This window comes from Pogona vitticeps, chromosome 10 (assembly GCF_051106095.1).
Source record: "Pogona vitticeps strain Pit_001003342236 chromosome 10, PviZW2.1, whole genome shotgun sequence".
NCBI classification, from domain to species: domain Eukaryota; kingdom Metazoa; phylum Chordata; class Lepidosauria; order Squamata; family Agamidae; genus Pogona; species Pogona vitticeps.
In genome coordinates, this window is record NC_135792.1 from 1,528,873 (window position 1) to 1,549,885 (window position 21,013).

At 55.8% G+C, this 21,013-nt stretch overlaps 1 protein-coding gene and 2 long non-coding RNA genes across 4 annotated transcripts; 1 reads left to right on the forward strand and 2 right to left on the reverse strand.

Moving 5' to 3' along the window:
* Positions 1-488: 488 nt before the first annotated feature.
* Positions 489-1,017, reverse strand: LOC144584423 (uncharacterized). The gene is made up of 2 exons (XR_013538652.1): positions 806-1,017; positions 489-702 (listed from the first exon to the last, which is right to left on the reverse strand). It is a non-coding gene; the product is annotated as an uncharacterized LOC144584423 (long non-coding RNA).
* On the forward strand, positions 592-5,615 carry LOC110076259 (uncharacterized). Its single transcript, XR_012081263.2, has 4 exons — positions 592-708; positions 1,748-2,864; positions 4,564-4,743; positions 5,260-5,615. It is a non-coding gene; the product is annotated as an uncharacterized LOC110076259 (long non-coding RNA).
* A 2-nt stretch (positions 5,616-5,617) lies between these two features.
* Positions 5,618-19,401, reverse strand: DBNDD1 (dysbindin domain containing 1). 2 transcript variants are annotated; one of them, XM_072980652.2, is made up of 4 exons: positions 19,054-19,401; positions 12,244-12,399; positions 11,869-12,012; positions 5,618-9,609 (listed from the first exon to the last, which is right to left on the reverse strand). In XM_072980652.2, the coding sequence occupies exons 1-4, from the start codon at positions 19,082-19,084 to the stop codon at positions 9,440-9,442; spliced, it is 501 nt and encodes a 166-aa protein (XP_072836753.2). In that variant the 5' UTR covers positions 19,085-19,401; the 3' UTR covers positions 5,618-9,439. The 2 variants fall into 2 exon arrangements, with proteins under 2 accessions (XP_072836753.2, XP_020643924.2); XM_020788265.3 differs by lacking the exon at positions 19,054-19,401 and adding an exon at positions 14,821-15,213.
* Between the last annotated feature and the right edge of the window lie 1,612 nt (positions 19,402-21,013).

Sequence of the window (21,013 nt, forward strand, 5' to 3'; positions counted from 1 at the left end):
TGCTCTCCCAACCAAAGAGGTCTTTTTGCTCTGCCACAGAGATGGTCAGTCTCCAGAGGATTGGAGGCTCGAATTCTGAGCATCTGGGGTCGGTTGCAGGGATGGGAACTTGAGTCGTGGGACTTGCTGTTGAGTCGCACTGGTAACTCGACTCAGCTTCCCCCCCCCCCCAAATGACTTGAACTTGACTTATAAGTCAGTTAATGGTACCAAAGACTCGGACTCAGACCCAAAGGCTTGCCAACCTCCTGGGTTGGTTGCACTTAAAGAAAAGCCCCACAGGTCATTGTGTGAGAAGAAAGTGCATGTAAACATGTTTCTAAGCACGATTCATTTCCTTGCCTAGTGCTTCAAGGGATTTGTGTGTCAGGAAACAATCAGAAGTGTGCAGACTTGTGTTTTTAAACTGCAACTTCCACAACATCTGGGCGTTGATTCAACACACACACGCATACATTTCCACACATGAAATCCAGAGAGGCGACGGCGGATGGGAACGAGCTGGGCGAGTTTAATCCCGGAACTATCGGTCAGAAGCTCAAGTGGCCCCAGCCGAGCCCTTTTCCTGAGGACACAATTTATCGCCACCGCGCCTGCGCAGTTTCGCCGTCCGAGTGGGGGCGGGAGGATGGCTTCTCGGCTGGCGGCGGCGACTCTTGTACCTCCTTCGGCCGCCTTATGGAGTTGCGGCTACCGCCGGGCCTGCAGGTGAGGAAACGATCTCATTTGTTATAAATAAAAAAGGAACAACCCCCGCACCCCCCTGTCTCTGAGAGAGACCCTGGAGGAGAGGAATGGCTGGTACCGGTGACGTCATTGAAGCGCGCCGGGGCGTCCGGAGTAGAACTACGGTAGCTGGAGTTAAGTGGGCGTGGTGAAGGCGCACGACAATGACGTAGAGCTTAAGCCTGCTTGCGCCACCATTGGTAGCTGGATCTTCTCCCTAAAAAATATGGCTCATTGTGACAGCAGGCATATATATATATATATGGGTATATCCAGTTGGCCAAGAGTTCCTAATTAACTTATGCGATTAATTGCTGCACCTTTCTGGGGCAGGTTAATACAGTATTGCCCCCATTTTATTTATTTAATTAATTATTTATTGTATTTATATCCCGCCCATCTGATCACTTGACCACTCTGGGTGGCTAACAGCACATTAAAATAAAACAGTTTAAATACAACATCAATATACTGTATAGCAGGTTGTTCAAGATAGCGAGAAAAAAACATATAAATCAAATAGTGGCTGGAGGGAAGGCCTGATTAAACAGCCAAGTTTTCAATTGGCTTTTGAAAATGCCCAGCGAAGGGGCCATACGAATCTCAGGAGGGAGTTTATTCCAAAAGCGAGGAGCCACCGCCAAGAAGGCCCAGTTTCTTGTTTTTTTTCCTTCTGGGCCTCCCTCGGCGTTAGGCTCCTCAACCTCACCTCCTGGCTAGATCGAGTGATACGGGTAGATTTTGGTGGGAGTAGGCGTTCCACCAAATATTGAGGCCCTAAACCATTTAGGGCTTTTTATGTAAGCATTAATACTTTGAAATCAACGCAGAACTGAATGGGCAGCCAATGCAAAGTGGCCAGAATGGGAGAGATATGATGGTATTTTCTCACCCCACTGAGGAGTCTGGCCGCTGCATTCTGGACCATTTGGAGCTTCTGCCTCAACCTCAAAGGTAGCCCCACGTAGAGCGCATTATAGTGCTCTCTCTCTCTCTCTCTCTCAACTCCCAACATTTTCAGTCTAACAAGCTCAGCCTGGAAAACTTCCTTTCCTTGTTAAGAGGAAGGGGCTGCTGCTCCTAGAGTTTTCCCAGATGCAGAAAAATGCAGTCGAAGGGAGATGCTTTCTCAACTCAGGGAACAATTCTGGGAGTGTTTGGCTGTACTGGGATTGTCGTGTCAGTTTATTGATGCCTCTTTTACCCAAACGGCCTCTCCTGGTCTTCTCTGGTTGTAAATTGCACCCTGCCTTTGCTGTTGCCTTCTCTTCCAGCATGGGGGCTTCCCAAAAGCACCCCCCTGGCCATTGTGGGAACAAGGATCCCAAGCTAGAGAAGGCTTTGGGGCTTTTTCTCGCTACTGTGGTGCGAGAGCCTCAGTTATGGCTTTCTGTTCCGGAAAAAGTAGAAAACTCTCTTGCCAAGCAGAGAGCGGCTGAGCGGCAGCGGGTGGGTGGGTGGAGGAAAAGAGCTTGACAGTTCCTTGATCACCATAATACCACCCACAAGGAAGTCGTCCTCAGGGAGACTGTGGCGTAAATCGTCTTCTGCAGCTGCAGACGCTTCGCTTAGGGAAGCATCCGTGAATGGAAATGAGGGATAAATGGGACATTTCCCCTCAGGGGAAGGAGGCTTGGCAAGCTTCACAGTTCTCATCAGATGATGGAACATGCTGCTTGTCTGTAGGGGAACTCGAGGGCTGTATTCCTTCCTGAAGAGGCCAGGGGAATCCTACCCTGGATTGCTTCTGCCTCCTGAGCAGTTGCCAAAGCAGAATTCAAGCGCATGTGGGGGGGGGGAGTGTGTCAGGGCTGCTCTTTGGAAGCCAAGATCTGCCTTGGGTGCGGTTTGCATTTAGAGTCCCTGCGTTGGTCTTCTCATAAACAAAGTTTTCCCACTCTCTGCTGTGCATTCTCCGTGTCGCAGAGGTCTTTCCTTTAGCTTTCAATAAAGCCGCCTCTCTCTGTCCACCCCCACTCTCCCCCTTCTTCCCTCCACCCCTCCTCCTCCTCCTGTCTTCCAGTCTGGAGAAGAAAAGCCAAGTCCTGCGGCCCAGTAAGAAGACCATTGTGGCTTACCACGAGACTGGACATGCTGTGGTCAACTGGTTTTTGGAGCACACTGACCCGTTGCTCAAGGTGTGTCCCATGCTCTGGCCTCCTGGCTCCTCCACAGAGAGGAGGAGGTGGGATGGGAGGGACCCCCACCAACTAGAGGGGACCTTTCCGCCTGACACAATTGCAGATGGCCAGTGACATCCGCCTGTTCTCGGGAGGGTCTGGTGATTCAGTGAGTGCTCTTATAGCCGCCCTCGAATATTTTGGGTTATCTCCTCTTAGCACGGAGAACATCTAGGCTGAATGGATCAGGACGTGGGTGGCTGTGCTCCCAGTTCCCTGCCAGGCAGATCAGCGAGGAGAGCCGTCCTGCTCCCCCGGGGCTGTCCAGGGTCGACCCTGCTGAATACCACTGCAGAGCCTGATTGGGTGGGGCAGAGGCTTAGTGCAGCTGCAGAAGGGAAAGGTTGGAAAATCCACTTCCTCAGTGGAGCTTGGTCGAAGCGGAATCACACCGATGGGCATCGCAGGCAGGCTGGACTCCAAAAGAGAGAAAGGCCCCCAGAAACGCTTACCCAAGTCTTCCCCTCTTGCTGTTCCCCCCCCCCCCAGCAAAGAGCACCACGGTGCCACAGCAGTTGTTCAGCTGTGCAGAAAAATGGTCTTCTGTGTTGTGGTGGCCCCCACGGGAAAAGATCTCCCTATTCAGCTTAGGTGGGCTTCGAGGGGTGGGTGTTCGCACATTCCACTAAAGCCCTTTCTGTTTACTCAGCCATTTTTGTGGCTATTTTTTTCTTTCCTAACTGTATCCATTGCCCTTGGCTTTTAAGGAATTGCTTTTATTATTGGCACTGCTTGGTTACGCCATTATTTTTAGCTACTCCTTGTACTGCATCTGTTTTTACTGTAGGCCGCTCTGAGATTTCTTATTTTTGTAATGAAATGCAGGATAGAGGTGCTCTAAATCAGCTATAGAAAATGTGTTCTTGCGCTCGCTCGCTCTCACTCTCCCCCCACCCCCTTCCAGAGTTGCAAACATAGCAGACAAAATAGCTGATGAAAGCAACGGCTGTCTCTTGTCCTGGAGAGCCGCGCGCACAGTGTGGGGCCTGTTGTACCTTATTCACTGACCAAAGGGTGGTGTCCTTGGATTGATGCAGAGACACAAAGCCAGGGCCTGCGTCCCAAAGCACTCCTGAGAACAGTAGCAAGCCATAGCAAGCTAAAAGCATTCTAGGAGATATTATCTGATGGAAAAAGAAAACTCGACACTATGATAATGAGCCATTTCAATATAAATGCAGCCATTCCTGTTTAAAAACGGCGGGCAATTTCATGACCGTTTTGCTCTTGGTCTTGCACTGGCTCTTAACTTTTTTAATCCTGCGGCTAGACCCCTTGCTTGTCTTTTATCCGGGTGGTTTCCTTTATACGACCATTGCTTGTTGTATTCGTATACATTTTCTGTACTTCTGTTTTGCTGTTTTACTTCATTTTTTTTTGAGCCACTTTGAAGTATTCTTTGATAAAAAAAGCCAACTTAGGTTACGTGACTGTTTTGATTTACGGAGTTATTTGTTGACGTTTTGTGTGTTTATCCCAGTGGTTATCCTGGTGTGTGGTTGATGCAGTTCATTTTGCACATGCTTTTCTTCCTGACCCCCCGCAAGAGTTTGCGTTCCTCCTCCCCACCCCCACCCGAGTGACTACAAGGCTCAAAAGAGGACTGGGGTTCCTTCTGCCCCTCTGCTTACCTCCCCCCCCCCGGTGTGTCTCACAGGTCTCGATCATCCCCCAGGGGAAAGGCTTGGGCTACACCCAGTACCTGCCGCAGGAACAGTTCTTCTACACTCAGGAGCACTCTTGGACTGCATGTCCCTGATGCTGGGAGGACGGGTGGCAAATCACCACCGGGGCCCAGGATGACCTTCAACGAGTGACACAGAGCGCCTATGCTCAGGTAAGGCCCCCTCAACTGCCACTCCCAAAGCCAGCACCACCCTCCACCAGTGCAGCTACAGGCGGCGGGGAGTGGCAGAAACGTCGGCCCTGTCTTCCTTCCTGTCCATTTTGAACAGGATTTCCTCTTCTTTGCTGGATTCTGGGAGTTGTAGTCTGGAAGAGGAACTGGCCCAACTTCTGCGAAGCAAGCCCCAGGCATTTCTTAGGAAGTGGAGAGGCTGGGCGGGGGCGGGGGGGCAGCTAGGCACAGCCAGGGGTCATTTTGCTTGGCTATGCAAGTGTTTGACAAACCACCTCCCTATGTGCTCTGATAAAGCTTCAGAGCATTTCTACATCTAGTTTTGCCAAAAAAAAAAAAAAGGCTACAGAGCAAAACCCAGGAAGAGGTATTTTGGGGAAAGCTTGTGAAGCTGGGCAAGGACGAGGCAAGGGTGGCCTCAGGCAGGGTTAAGTGTTTGCCCCCTCCTTCTTGCCAAGTTCTGCCGTGAGCCACGAAGGGCTGCTCTCTTTTCAGATCGTGCCGTTTGGGATGAGCCACAGGCTGGGCCACGTCTCAGGGCGAGCAGGCGCCCGAGAAGCCCTTCAGTGAAGCCACGGCCGAGTTGGTTGATGAAGAGGCCCGTGCCTTGATCGGCGCAGCCCCACCGGAAGACCCTGGTGCTGCTGAGTCGTTGCCGGGACCAGGTGGAGAAAGTAACGACGTAGATCTGACCCACACCTGTGCGGTGGCCTCCTCCCTCAGCAGCCTTATCATCCACGCAAGGAGACGGAAGCCCTGTCAGAACGCATCGGTAATTTATTTTGATTGTAAACAACCTGCTCTTGTGTGAGGAGTTTTGTGTTTTGTTTCAAAAGAACACTGGGAGCAAAGGCGTGGTCTCCTTGTTTTAATGGTTCAGCCGTACATGATCAGGACGGGACTCTGCTCTCTATAGCCAGGTCCATTTCGAAGCCCTCGGGGCCAGTGCGCGGGACCCCAAAACAGCAGCACGCCCTCATTCTGTACACCCGTGCTGCAAACTCCCCACACACACACACCAGAAATACGCACATCCGTAAGGGAGTGCGCACTGCCGCTGGCTGGCAGGTGGCATCTCCGGGCGGGGCAGTAGTGATGGGTTCGAGCCAGGTTCTGCAACCCTGTAGGCTCCCCCCCCCCCCCCCCCGGTCTGTTGTGTCAGCCCATGAGCTGTGCGCCCGAGAGCAGAAGCAGCAGCCACTCAAGCCCGGAAGTGAAGGAAAGGTGTGCTGAGTCGTGGTCAGGATGGAAGGAAGGGTGTGCTGAGTCGTGCTCAGGCCCTTCCCCAAGAACCAGCCTCTGCTACATGTCCTTGATGGGCTGGACTCCTCCCAGGCATGAATGGGTCACTCAGCCCCTGTTTTCCCAGGGTCAGATCTTCCCAGCTGCCTCAGAGGTCAGCCATGAATTGCCTGGGCCTCAATTCCTTCCTGAACCCGGGGCCCTTTTACAAAAGTCTCCAGGTGGGTCCTCCGTGCTTGAGTGAATAGCGCCAGGGTGCTCCGACGGTCACGAGAGCCCCCAGCTGAGCGACTGGCCTGTGCAATCCAGCGATGCAGAGAGGATCCCAGCGGTTCGTCTCTTTGAGCCTGGTGGAGGAGGGTGTTCTTCTCCTAGGCTAGGCATCAAGCAGGGCCACCCCCCCTCCCCGAGACCCTCTAACTGCATGGAAGAGGCAGGACGGGACGCCCCCCCCCTTGTTGCTCCCACCGCGGCTGAAAGGGTGGTTCCGTCGCTTTCACAAACACTCCTCTGTGGCCAGGAACCGCAGCCGCCAGTGCTCCAAGGGACAGACCCCCAGAGGGTGAGCCGTCCGGGCCTGCCTTGGTCTCCAACCTGCACCAGGCACAGGACTTGGGAGAGTTGTGCTTCGCTCCAGAGCCCCACATCTTCCAGAGCAAGTTGCCCCACGTGGAAACCCGAAGGCACTTCCTAGAGAGCGCTTGACTGGCCTTCAGGAGCGAGAAGGGAAGGTGTCCTCAACTGATCCCACCTGTGCCTCTGGAGTGGCCCAGGCTCTGCCCCCTTGCCATGGTGCTGGGCAAGCATCCTGTGTGGGGCCTGGCTGTACTTTGGCTGGTGTGGGCTGTCCTTTCGTTGGCGGTGAGGAAGACAGTCTGTGTCTCACCAGCTCCCTTCCTTCAGGTGAACAGTCTGCTTCGCTTAAAGATCCCTCTTCAGCCCCAAGACCCCCTCTCCCCTCCCAAAAAAAAATCAGCTCAGATTGGTGAAATGGCTTGGGATCCCAGCGGTGGCATCAGGGGCCTGCGTTATAAATAGCTTGCAGGGTTTTGTGAATTGGAGGGAAGTGGGCCTGGACAGAATCCCTGCAAACAGCTGAACTGGGCTGTGGGAGCAAAGTATGGATTTTGGAAGCAGCTGTTCTTCTTGCTGAGCTCCTCTCCCCTCCCCAACACCCCCCCCCCAAAAGGGTGGCTTGTGTATCACTGGAGTGTCACACTACACCAGCCTTTCCACTCCAGCTGCTGGGGTCTGGCCGGGATTGTGTTGCTTATCTGTTTGCCTGGGACATGCTGGCTGCACCCGGGGGTGGGGGGCGATGGTGGTGAGAACCCCCAGGTTTCCTTCCGCGGTGCGCTCCACAACAGTGCTTGGAGAATTTTATCTCCAAGCATAGCAGGGGTGGAAGCCTCGAAGCAGAAGAGCGCAGGCGAATGCCCCTGGGGCTCTGGAGAGCAGGGAAAGGAAGGTTTTGGGGGGGGGGGGGACGACAGGCTTGGTGACCTTGGGCCAAGCAGAGCCCTCCAAGCCTAGGGAGCGGGAGAGCCTTATCGACCACCTTGGGCTTGATGGAGGAAAAGCAAGGCAGGAGGAGTCTAACCAACAGAGTCATATAAAAACTCTCCCTGTTGCTGTGGATCAGTGTAGCGCCCTCCACGAAGTAGACAGGGCGGCCTGCTTTGTGCTGGAAAAAAATTCTGCTGCATCCCAATGTGTGGGGCTGTGCCCATTACCCTGGAGGTCCTTTCACCTTTGTGAAAGCGCTGCGGAGACAAGAAAGCCAGCAGGATGACTCCCTGGTGAGAGTGCAAGGCTGAGGACCCGGCTCCAACCCCGCTGGACGGCCCCCGGGGCAAGTCCCTGCCTCTGCTGCCACCAGGGTGTGGGTGGGTGTCCTTGATCAGCTCGCTTTCGAGGCGGAAGTCCGTGGACTGACCTAGGAAACCAAACAGTGATCCAGCTGTGTGGCGGCGAGAGGAGCCTCTGCCTGCTTGAATGGGCCCCTGGGCTGAGTTGGGAGCAGCTGCCCTGCACAGGTTTCAGATGTCCGACCCCACTTTAACGGTGGTGGTGCCATCCAAAGGAGCCCCGCGATTGCTAATTTGTTGAAGGACCTGGGATTCTCTAGGGCAGGAGTCCCCAACCTTGGGCCTCCAGAGGTTCTCGGACTACAACTCCCAGAAGCCTTCGCCGCTGCCCCCTCTGCTGGCCAGGATTTCTGGGAGTTGAAGTCCAAGAACATCCTGGGGACCCAAGGGTTGGGGGGGCCACAGCTCTAGGGAGAAGGGGTGTGGCCGGGCGAGCTCTGCGGTGGGTCCCCCAAGGATCTGGATGGCATGAAAGGGGGCGCCCGGTTGGACGGGAGGGATGGGAAAGCCTTAAAACCCCAGCCCCTTTGGCCAACTACGTCCGCTCAGTGGGGACACCACCCAGTCCAGAGGTGCCAGAGGCGGGCTAGGGACTGTGCAGGAGGAGGGGGTCTTTTGAGAGAAGTGTTTGGTTTGGGTTGAAGGCCTCGGCGCCTACCTTTCTGTTTTGCAAGAGGCTCGAGAAGCGCCGTCGGACACCCCACGAGTCGCCTTCGCCGCCTGCTCTGGCCCCGCGAGGGGTGGCAGCAGAACATGCAGGGCTTGGGGTTGCCGTCGCGGTGAATTGGTGGGAGGACGGCCCAGCTCTTTGCTGTGGGATGCCTTCCACCGTTGCGGAGATGCAAGCAAGCTATCCGGCCCTACCGGCGTGGCGTGTGCTGAGACCCACGTTCCGGAGTAGCCACGGGCAGGAGTTAAGGCCACTGGGAAGAGAAATGTGCTTTTCGGAAGCGAGATTTGGATCCGCCCCGTGTCGCTCTTCCAGGCGCTCAGCAGCTCCTCTTTGCCAGAGATCCTGGAAGCATCACAGGGCGAGGTTTTCCCTTCCGTTCCTTTGGTATTGTTGGGTTTTTGTGTTTTGTTTTCTCCTTGCCCTGGCTGGCAGGCTTTCATCACATCACCCTGGTATCCCTCAAGGCACGTGGCTGAAGAGAGCACTTTCCCCCATTGCTCTGTGCTACGGCAGCTCTCTCTCTCTCCCCTGGGCCCGATTCACCCTTCTCTCCGTGGTCCGTCGTGGCTGATCCTGTTCCGAAAGGAGCAGGACACGTTTTAAATGGGCCCGTATTTTTTTTCTTCTGGAATCATGGCGGGCCCTACCTGTTGTTGTAAAGGATCGGGAGAGGGGGCTCCTCAATTGGCAAACGTAACTCATGGGGCAGGTGAGAAGGTTGACCAGCAAGATTGGCGACGGTCCTTGATTGGTGGGGACGGGGGGGGCACCGGGGGGGGCAGATGCAGAGGAGGGAACGAATGTCTTTTAAGGACACAAATTGCCAGGAATTTGCGGTTAGTGCAAGAGTCGATCGATGGTTGGCACCTTGGTTCGGCTTCCGGCCTCCTCTTTATTCTTCTTTCGGCTTCTCCAGAGTCAGGAAAGCGTCGGCATGGCTGGCCTGGAGCTCCGAGTCGCTGAGGTGCTTCTTCTCCCGCCCCTTCTCTCCTTTCGTTCTGGTCCAGGACGGAGAGCGGAGGTAGCCAGCCCGTGGGTTCAGATGGGGCTGGGGCTGCAGACCTAAGACAACAAGAAGAGGGAAGACGCCACCATTTGCAATCACCCCACTCTTCCTCCCCACCCCCCTTTCCCCCTTAATTAAAAAGCTCCAAATATTCAGTGCTTGGGAAAGTTATTTTTTGGAAGGCATCTCCCATTGTCCCCCAGTCGGCAGAGACACATGGGAGGTGTGGTCCAGAAGAATGCTTTCCCCAGGTTCTACCCATGCTTTAGCCTTTCCCCTCCGGCGAAGATTCTCCACCCCATCCTTCTTTCAAGTTCCTCCTTTCCTGCCTCCTCTGAGGTGCAGGCTTTCGCCGGGCGGTGGGCTGAGCGGGCCGGCCGACTCCACCGTCTGCGTGGCCTACAGGGGAGGGCCTCTGGCGGCATCTCCCAACATCTGTGCAACTACAGCTGACGCGGGCTGGTGGCTAGAGTGTGGGCGAGGAGTCGGGAGGACCGGGTTCAAGTTCCTAATCAGCCGTGAAACTCACTGGGGGACGTCGGTCCGGGCTCTGCCTGTCTGCCTTCCAGCTTGCTGAGAATCCAGAGAGCCCTCTCCCTTCTCCTCATTAATTCTGCTCACGCTTTTTCTCACCAAGGAGGCTGATTTGCATTTCCACTCCATCTGTCGCCAGAATGCAGCTGCTGCCGGCTACCCCCTCCCCACCCTCTCCCCCTTCACACCCTTTTCAGCAAGAGAAAAGCTGCAGCACATCCTCACCCCCTACACGCGCACGCATGCACATGCATACCCCACTTATGGCACTGTTGCTTTGGGAGGGGCTGGAACCAGCTGGGGACTCCCCCCCCCCCGCTGCTTTTTCCACCCATGCAGAATGCAGCTTTCCCTGGAGCCAGGACTCCTGCGTCTTCCCGAAGCTGCTCAAGAGAGCATCATTATGCAGGAGAGGAAGAACAGGCCTCGGCGGGGGGGGGCTGCCCTGTTTCTACACTTAAGCAGAAGACCCACCAAAAGACTACATGCCTTCCCTTGCTTGAAAGCCAGGGATACAGAATTCTTCCACCGGATCACCAAAATATTCCACCAAACAGGCCAGTTTTCAAGTCTTCCCCATCAGCCCAGCTCTGAGAAGTTCAGTCCAGGGTTGGGGGACATAAACAGCAAAATTCAGAAATGATTCCCAAGGAGATCTTGAAATGGCAGGATCTCTAGTTAAGCAAAGGTTCCAAGCCGGAAGTTGCAGACTTAATCGGCTTGAGAGGTGGGGGGGGGACCATTTCACTTTTCAATTCTAGGGTCAGTTGGCTTTCCTCCATTCTGATTTTCATTGCAGGCTGCCTTATTTGACTATAGGTGGTTTTAGCATGTAGTATATTATGTAAAATTTATGTTGCTTTTGTTTCATTTTGGATGCTAACTACCCAGAGTATTGTTTACCACTAATCGGTGTGGTATGCAAGTCTATAACATAAATAAGTAAATCTCTAGACAAGGGAATGCGACACCAACTATGACCAATGCACTTCGAACCGAGGCTTGAAGTTCGGAACTTCCATTTTGAACCTTTAGTTTAACAGGAGGTCACTTAGCTTTAGCATCTAGCCAAGATGATTCTTGGACCTTCCTGCCCCAGCTGTACAGGGACCACTTGGAGGAAGAGACCTGCAGGGCCCAGCAGCTTGCTTGTTTATCATATTTTCATAGTCCAGTAAAGGATTGCTCACCTCTCCTTTTGAACATTGCACTCAGGCCCCAGGGTGTGTCCTTCTCTGCTCCCCATTGCTCAGATACCTGTCCAAAGCGGGTGGATATTTCTGGGAAATTCAGATTCTGTACTACGAGCAACTCAAGGCATAACAGGGATGTTTGATCTGCTGTGCATACCTGCGTTTGCTGCTTAACTCCCTGCTTGCTTGCCCTTTCACAGCAAACTGAGAAGGCTGTATGGCTGACACATCCAGCTGGCAAGATTTCCAACCCCCTCCCCAGTCCTTCTCACCCAATCTGTCCCAGTAATGAAAATTCTCTTAATTAGCTTTGGAGCAGGTTCTCGCTGTGCTGAGAATTAGCATTTGTGGAAATTAATTCTGGGAATTAATTTTTAAAAAAAACCCTTTGTAGGGCACCTGCTTACATCCTTGGGCTGCTTCTTTTAAGAGAAGGGCATGCGTCTTCTAGAAATAAAGCTTTTAGGTTTTATACATACATAAAATGCCCATTGGTTGAATTGCTTTGTGTATTGGCCAGGGAAGGGTCCTATGATTAACCGGCACAAAGAAAGAGACCATCGGAGCAGGGATGCCCCCCTCACTCACCAGGAGGGGCCTCGTTGGTCACATTGTTCTCTTCGTCCGAGTCAGCAAAGACCTCGGCCAGCTCCTGGTCAGACATGTCGGTCAACTCGGTCAGGTCCAAAAGGTCAAAGTGCACCTCGAGGGAGGAGACGCTGCTCAGAGGCTCTGCCGGGGCCAAAGCGGGGAGAGAGACACAGCCAGTCAGTTGGGGGTCTGTATGGGAATGGAGATTCCCACCCAGGCCCTAGAAAAGCCAACTGTTAGGGGACCAGTTCCATGGCAGGGTGATGCTTTTCTATACCACCACCACCACCCCTTCCCTAGCTGCGTTGGCTGGGAACGTCTGAGCAGCTCGGGTGGTCCAAATCGGGGGCCCTTCCCATGGACGGGACTCACGCCTGCGCTCGGTCACTTGCAGCAGCCCTGCCGTGGGGATCGGGATCCCTCCTTCCTCCTCGGCAGGAGGGCTGGACGGCTCTTCTTCCACCGGTCCATGGATGGGGAGGATGACGGGGGCCGGCCGCTCTGGCTTTTGAGCCTCTTTCATCAGCTCTGAAAACCAGAAAACAGAGTTGCAGGGCTCAAAGCAGGGAACCGGGTCCCTTTACCTTCCGTTCCTTCCTTTCGCCTCCTCTCGCTCCTTCCTTTCCTTGCTCAGCCTCTGAAGTCCTCTAAAAAGAGGGGCCTCCTCCGTGTCACTTCTGTTCCGCCCACAAGCCTGGATGGCTCACCCACAATACGCTGGCCTCGTGGATGAAAGGCCGCCTTGGTCTCCCAAGGGGAACCAAAGTTGGGTACCAAGAACCCAAAGCTCCTCGCTTAGGAAAGGACCTTCTCTTTTTTTGTCTGCAAAGACAAGAGGCAGGCTTGTGGCTGGAGGTCAGAAGCGGGCACGGCAGGACAAAGGGCGCTCTGTCTGGAGGGAAGGAAGATGCCACCAGGCCGGCTGCTCTGGATGGAGGCCGAACGTGGCTCTGAGGTCCCCTCCCCGGGACCAGCAGCGGTGGCGGTTGTCTCTTTGCGTGGGACATCACGCCGGCAGCCCCTGGCCTCGGAACATGGGAGGAACAAGTGCAGCTGCTGCCTACAACCAGCCCTACCTGGGCAGCCGCCACTGCCCCCAGCACCCTAGATTGGGGGACGCGGTGGAGACCTGCCTCCACCTTTGGGGAGTCACGGTCCTCCACCCCACCCCCCACCAAAAAAGGGACGTTTCCAAGCTCCGGGTTTCCTGCAAGCCCAGCGAGAGCCCAGAAGCAGAACGTCCAAGCTGCAGAGTTCAGACTCTGGCTCACGGGCTGTGCCAAGACCCCACACGGGCACTGCCTGGGCCACGTGCCAGGGCTCTGGAGGCTTTTACTGGGTGGGTGCAGAGAGTAACAGGCAACCCCTGCCAACCCCCATCTCCTAAGCAAACGTGATGCTGCCCGGGGGGGGGGAGGAGGAGGAGAAGGGATGGGAGTTAATTTCCAGGAATAATTCTACCCAGGCAACAAGTGTCGTCGCTACCTCTCTAGCGGAACACCCAGCCCATTTTTATTTTATCTTTTTAGCTCCAGATGGGAGCCAGTGGTTAGTCACATGCCTTTCGGGGTTTATCGTTTCCAGAACCCTACAAGCTATGCTGGATTGGGGGGACTGTACCCCCACCCCCAAGGTATCCTTTCCAAACTCTGACAGGAGCCGAGGCCTTGGGAGGACCGCCCGGCTGTCCTTGCTTCTCTGAGGAGTTTTTCCATCCTTTACCCCACACAACTACCATTCTCTGGCGAACATGCTTTCTGTTAGGACTTCATCTTTCTCTGTGTGTGTCCCAGTTTTGTGTGCGCACAGAATGGTGTGGCTGCCGCCCCAGAAATGGCCCAGGAATCTAGCCTTTCCCCCCCCTCCATCCGTGCCTCCTCCCTCATCTCCAAGCACATGCATGGGGGGGGGGAGGGGGACATCGATTCCCAGTAATGGACAAGCGCCGGCAGCCGTGGAGGGAGGAGAGGGGAAAACGGTCCCTCACAGCTGCTGCAAAAGGGGCTCTCCGGCCGCTTTGCTTCCGGGCAGGACGGGCTTGGTCTGCCCATTAGCGACACGCTCTGGAAAAAGGCCTGGCAATTTCTGTGAGGGTGGCATCATCCTCTCCAGAGCTGGAGCTCAGGGGTGCCCCTCCGGTACAAAAACCAGCCTTGTGGAAAATTAAAACCGGGAACCAAGCTTCTTAGCAGAGCCTTCCTCTCCCTCCAGCCAAGGGGGAACTGAATTCCACACAGTGGTTTTTGGCCTGCTTGGGAGGGTCGGCGTTGAGGTTAAAATAAACTCCAGTTTCTTGACTAACCTCGTGAAGGGATTCCTGGGGTGCAGCAGCTGACTTGAGGGACATGGTTACCCAAGGAGGGATGGAGAGGACTGTTTAGCCCTTAGCGACACCTCTTCCCCTGCTCAGCCATCCCTAGCCACCACGACAAGCCCCCCCCCTTTTTCCCAGCTTAAATTTGCAAGCGGCTTCTAGATGCCATCCAAGTGTTCTGCATTTGCCCCCCCCCTTCTGCGGGCCAAGGAGCCCCTGGCAAGACAGAAAACCTGCAGCAGCAGTCCTGGATTCCACCTTACCAACTGCTCCAGTGAGAAATGACTTTACCAAGTCCTTGATTTCCAAAGAGAGAGAGAGAGAGAGAGAGAGAGAAGCCCCGAATTTACAGCCTGGCTCAAAGCCCGGCTGCCCGCCCCTTTTATTGATGGGTTAATTGGTTTTACCCCCTCGACATTTGCATGTATAGGCTGCCCCTGGGTCTAAAGTTGGCAAAGCAACCATGCAAAAATCATATTAACTACCAGCAACACCAGTCAATAGCCATCAGAATGGATGCTTAACCTCCCTGGATGTGCAGCTTGTCACATCAGAGAAAGAAACACACTCTGTACATGTGCAGAGAGGGTTCTTTCCTCTTTAAACCTCTTGTCCCATTTCCCGAGCTCTGGAACCTGTTTCGGCAGCTGGGACCCGAAATCCCCAGACAGACTCTCCTCTATCTTGGCCGCTGCATGAGTCGCCTCGGTGCAGCCGATCTTCTTAAGCCAATTTGGGAGGCGGCTGCTTGTTTCCGCCAAAACACCATTAAGGAAAATGTGACTCGAGGAAAGGGAAGGAGCAAAGTCCATCTCAGCGCTAAACAAGGTGCTTCGTTTCCTTGCCACCTGCCCTGGAGCCACCCACCCTCATTCTTAACACCCCCTTCGCCTTTTCTAGCCACCTGGGGACCCCTTTGCTCGCCGCCGCCTCACTTCATGGGGTCCAGACTGCACTGAACGGTTCAGGTATTTGCGTACAAACATGCATCCCACAAGCTTCCCAGCCAATGAGAAGGAGCTGAGTCGACCTGAGAGACGGGATGGTCGAGGGGCCACCAGTAGAACCACATCAGCTCAACCTGTTTTCCTGAGAAAAGTGGGGCTGCTTTGCAGGTAACACACTTCTTGTGGGGGGCTTAAGATTTGGTGATCCCCACGCTGCCCCTCCCCATAAACTCCAAACACATGCTTTGCTGTAGACTTGATTTTGTGCTGTTTAACTTAATTGGTTTTGGTATTCCTTTTGGTGATACACACACACACCCCTCTGTATTTCTACCTTCAAAGCCACATTGGACTGGGAAATACGCACAGACACAGGTTGGGCCTCTCTGCTGTCTTTTGTCCCCTTGATGATGGATGTTTGTGTGCATGCATACATGCATGTATTTAACCGAGGGCACTTTTTTAATTATTGGGGAGATTCCACATTGATTCCAGTCCCCTGCAGCTCTCTCCTTGGACAATCCCCTGCTCGTCTTTCTGTGAGTGACTCATTCCTCAGCTTTGAAAGTGCAATGGAAGGCTTTCAGTTAGCTCAAAACAATGACAACCCTGATTTATGCGCTCATTGGTTATTTAGTTCTATGCCCTCAAATTGGGATGGACTTAGGGTGACTCTAATAGGGCTTTCGAGGTACATGAGATACTTAAGGAGTGGTTTTCCCGGTCCCCTCCCCCCAGTCAGTTTCCATGGCTGAATGGGGTTTTGAATCCAGGCTTCCTTGGTCCTTGTGTCCCTCACTCTCTCTACTATGTGTCCTCATAAGGAGGATGTGGTGTTTCCTGAATAATATAGTACAGTATCAGCATGGGTGATTATAGCTTAAAAGTGGGAAGAGATGGGGGGGGGGGTTGTTTCATTTATTTTATTTTATTACTTGTTGATCGGCCCACTTGCCAGAAGATGAATGACTTTCCCAAGTTAATTCTAAAATTATAATACAAATGTTTTCTTTTCATTTTGATTTTCCGTGTCTAGCAACAAAGTTTAAGGAAAACACAATGTTTTTTTTTTTAATCCTGTTTTGCTCTTAGGTTCACTTCCATTTCCCCTGAAACAAACCCAAACCTTTACCTGTTTCTACTGGCTTCCATCTCCCTGCCCTTCTGCTGTCCTCCTTGTGTTAATGTTTAGATTGGAAGCCACTTGGGGCAGAGACTCGTCCCCTTGTGACGTGTCATGCACCCTAGCAGTATGTTGCACTGCTTTAGCTAATGCCTGGGGTGAGGCTGAAGTTACTTCAAGAATGAGTGGCGTGTTTGTTAAAATATCTATATATATTGCTGGGGAATCTTACAACGGTGCAGAATCTCAGGGTATTTCTAGGTCTCCTGGTTCATATCTTCCTCCGTTGTCATTTTCCAGTGATGTGCAACTCAGTGGCCTTCTGGCTGCTGCTTAACTTGCACCTGGCCTTTGTATGCAAATCGGCTGCATCCCCATGGGAGAAAGTAACACAGCAGATCATCCTCTGGCTGTGTGTGCATGCGCACATGCGCATGGGCACGCTCCGTGTGTTTTAAATCGGAGGGATGATAAGACAATAATGCAAAGCCTTGGCGTGCCCTTTCGAAGCCCACATTTCTCTTCCACAGCTATAAAATCTATAAACTCTTGACAGCATCCATAATTGAGAATACGTGTATGCAAGCTGGAGGATCACATTTATTTTCAAGCCGCTGTGACGGAGGAAGAACGGGCTGAGAATTCAGCTCAGCCCTGCTTCCTCTGCCACCCTATGTTCTTGGGTGACCGGGGGGGGGCATTGATGGGGGGTAAGACAGGGGCTGTTTCTTTGCTGCACTCTTGCTTCAACGCTTCCCTTCCCCCCACATCTCCCCTCTTTTGCTCCAGAAGCAGCAGCATGGATGCAGCTCAAGGAAGGGGCTTTGGAGAGGAACCGGGGGACCTTCCCACAACTGCTGAGTCATGTTCCGAAATGAGGCATGGCAGCAGGCACTGATCCTGCGAGAAATGGAAAAGACCTTCCTCGTGACCTTAAAGGGGAGGGTGGTCTCCAGAAAGCCCCCCCATCCAATATTTAGTTATATTTAGTCTTCCTGTAGCATTCTAGAAGCCAAGGAAGGTAGCCAGGAAAACGCAAGAGCTACTTCTCCCCCTCTGTCTTCTTCAAGGGGATGATGGGGGTCCTCCCAGGAGTGAGAGGGAGTAACTCTGCATATGCCCAGGGGCACTCTTTCACTAGAGGGACAGAGTGATGTGCTGGAGATCTGGGTTGAAACCCCCCCACCCTTGCTCAGCGGTGGACATTCGGTGGTGGGTGGCCATCCTGAGCCACTCCCTGGACACCCCACCCGCCCCCCCAAACCCTGATTAGGGTCACCATGAAGTCAGACGCGTCTTGACAGCACAGAACCCCAGCTCTCCTACAACATCCTGCCCGGCCCTTGTTTCGAGGTCAGGATTATTCACAAGAGGGAGGGGTGCTAGGATGATGAAATAATGCCTGGAGCAGAGGTCTGATTACTTCCACGTAGTAAGGTCGGGCAGATGCCACCTTCTCCGCCAGGAGCTGCCCTCTGCCCTTTATCCTTCCAGGCCCTGATGGCCAGCACGGACTGGCAGCCAGGGCCAGCCGCCACCATTTCAGGCGGGGGTGATTCCTGCCCAGCCTGGAGGTGCTGGGGGCTCGGGGGGGGGGGTTCTTCTACATGCAAAGCAGGGTGTGAGCCCTGGGCCAGGGTCCCTCCCCTCCCTGCCGCTGGGCACCCTTGGCAGGGCGTCACCTGTGCCCACACACGGCCTCTAGCCTTCCCCTTCGTTGGACTGCTGGTCCGGGCGAGGGCTGCCCCTCTCCTGCCCGTCACCCGCTGGGCTCCAGGTGCCGAGCGATGCCTCCCTCCAGGGGCTCATGGCTTCTGCCCGCCGCTAGCCTTCTGGATTGGTCCCAGATGCTGGCGGATCGTTCCCGTCCCGGGCAACGTGGGGGCTCAGAGTCGGGGCGAGGGCTTGGTCCCGAGGCTGTCGATGCAGCCCCATCCTGTCTCTTACTCGCAAGGTGCCCCCGCCGCTCCCGTGGCCTCCCCACGGCATTCACGTCTAGGCGGGTCAGTGGCCAGCCCCACTCCCTCCACACGCGTCCAGGCGGGCGGCCACACCACCGGAGCGCAGAGGCCCCACCTCACCGCAGGCGCTCCCCCCCTCCCGTCAAGCATTCACACGTGCTCCCCAAACACGAGTTCAAGGAAGCCACTCCGCAGCATCCCCGCCGCCCCCCTCCCGGCTGCGGGCGCCTCCGCGGAGAAGAGCCCACCTTAGGGGGCACAGGAGACCCCCCGCCCAGCCGCCGGGCTCCCCAATGGGGTGGGGGAGAGAAAGCGCCCCAGGGCGACCCCAGGAGCATCGGGGGGGGGGCAAGAGCTGCGCCCCGGGTGGACCAGGGAGTGGGGAGCTTTGACGACGACCCCTCGCTCCGCCGGGCCCATTGGGGGGGGGCGCCTCCTGCTCTCCCTCGACCGCGAAAGCGTCCTCCGCCTGCCTTCTCCGCCTCGGGGGGCGGACAACATCCCTGCCCGGGGGAAGACGGGGGCGCCGGTTGGGCTCCTCGCTGGGGGAGCGAAGGGGCCGGCAGGAGAGGACCCTCCCCTCCCCACCCACCGCCCGGATGCCTCCCTGCCCCGGGGAGGCGCGCCCAAGCCCGGCAGCCCCCTCCGCGGAAAGCCCGGGCGCGTCCCACTGGCCCGAGCTGAGCAGCAGCGTCCGCTCCCGGCTCCTTTTGGCCGCGCCACCCGGACTCCGGCCTGGCCCTCCCGTCCCCGCCCGCCCCGGGATGCCCGGGGGTGCTCAGCTCCGCGAGGTCCGTGGGAGAGCTTGGGCTGGGCTGGAGCTGCAGCCACCCTTACCTGGGGAGGCGGTCCCTGCCGGCCCCTCCATCCGTCCAGGCAGGAGCAATCGCCGCCGCCGCCGCCGCCGCCGCCTCCCTCCGCGCCACGCCGGTCACTGCAGCAGGAGCCGGAGCAGGAGCCGCCGCCGCCGCCGCCGCCGAGCGAGCGAGCATCGCCGCCGGGGAGGAGAAGAGCGGGGCCGGCCGGCAGGCGGGGGCGGGGAGGGGGCGACCAGGAGGCGGCGGGCGAGCACCCCCTTGCCCAGCCGCCGTCGAGGGGAAGCGCCGCCCGGCTCTCCCTGGAAGAGGGGAGGGGAAAGGCAAGGAGGGAGGGGAGGACGCGCCCCCAGGGAGACGCCTGGCCCCCCCCAACCCACCCACAGGGCGGGGTCGCCATCCGCCCCCCCTCCCCGCCCCCAAGACCCCCAACGCGACCGAGCGCCGGCGGGAGGGGCTGCGCAGATTGGCCAGGAGGAGGAGGAGGAGGAGGGCGCCTCTGAGCGCACGCAGAGGGCCAGGGCTGAAAGGGGCCCTCCCCCCCCCCCCAGCAGAGGAAGAAGGCAGCTGCTAAGGCAGGCTCTGGGTGGCCCAGGAGAGCCAACTCGGATCTCCACCCAGCCAGGCCGCCTTCTAGCCCTTTGTGGGGAGGGACTTCGGGGCCCAGGACGACATCGCTCCTGGTTCGGACTAGGGCTCCCCAAATCCCCCCTGCCAGGGTGGGCCAAAAGGCAAGCAGCCCCAGCATGGGAACTGGAGTCTGCAGGGAGAAGGTTTCCAACTCCTAGGCTCTGGGCCAAGTACTGATAACCCCGGGGATGGAGGGTCTGCCGGGGAGATCGGATCCCGGTGGGATCTTTTAGCCGTTTCTTGCACCCAAAGGAATATTTAGGCTTCTGGCAGCAACCGGGGGGAAGCCCGTGGCTGCAGGCTTGGGGTCCAGCATTCAAAACCCGCCACCGCCTTCCAGCAAAAGTGTTTTCCCTCCCAGAAAAACCCCAGCAACCCGACGGGCTGAAATATTTTGGCTCAGAGGCTGCTGGAGGAAGGAGAGAGGGGGGGGCTATTCCCCCGTCACGCCTGCCCCCCTTTTGTGTCCCTAGCAGGGTGGCCTTGCAGAGGGGGGGCAGAGTTGGGACTGACCTCCCTCCCCCCGCTGAGCTGCACTGGGCCTTTATCCCCATCTCTGGCAGCAAAGTGTCCAGTCTGCCCCCCCACCCCCCACCCCCAAAGAACCCCTCCGAAAACAGAGCCCGGCGTTCTTGGTCCAGCGAGGCCCATGAGGGACACCCCGACGGTCTCGCTTGGGAAAGGGCCGCTGCGGGGAAGCCTCCATGGCTTAAGGCCAAAGCCGGAGGCTGGAGACTGCCCTCCTCTTGGAGAAGGGTCCGGGTTAGCAGCACGTTCGGAGGGAGATGGATGGTAGAACTGGCCACTCTGAAGAGACCCCAGAAGGTCATCTAGTCCACCCTCCTCGACGGGTACAAGGACAAGGGGCTAGCCCAGAATGGTTCACGGGTGGTTTTCAAACAGCTTGGATGCCCGCCTGCCAGGAAGGCTCTTGCTGTGGGTGTTTAGCCTTGGCAAAGAGCTGGTCTAGAGCCGTGCCTTGGTTGGGATCATGGCCTTTGATTTTATGAACTCCGTGATGACATCGGATCCTTGCCCTTTTTTTCGGGGGGGGAGGGAAGGGAGAGGTGGTGCCCCATTCTGTTCCAGCTGTGCTGATGGCTAGAACATTTCTCCATGGTTTGCATTCTCGGGCCATGCCACGCAGACACCTTGTGTGAATGTTTTGCTTTGCAAACCGCCTTGGCGGGGCGGGGGTGGGGGCTCTCCTGGACAGGCAGCGTACAGACAACTCAAATAAACCTGGATAAACCGACTAAAATCTGTGCAATTAAACCAGAGTTTGTGGAAGTTGCTTTCCCCCTATATTTTACCAAACGCCCCCAAACAGTGGGTAAAGAGCTGCAGTCCTA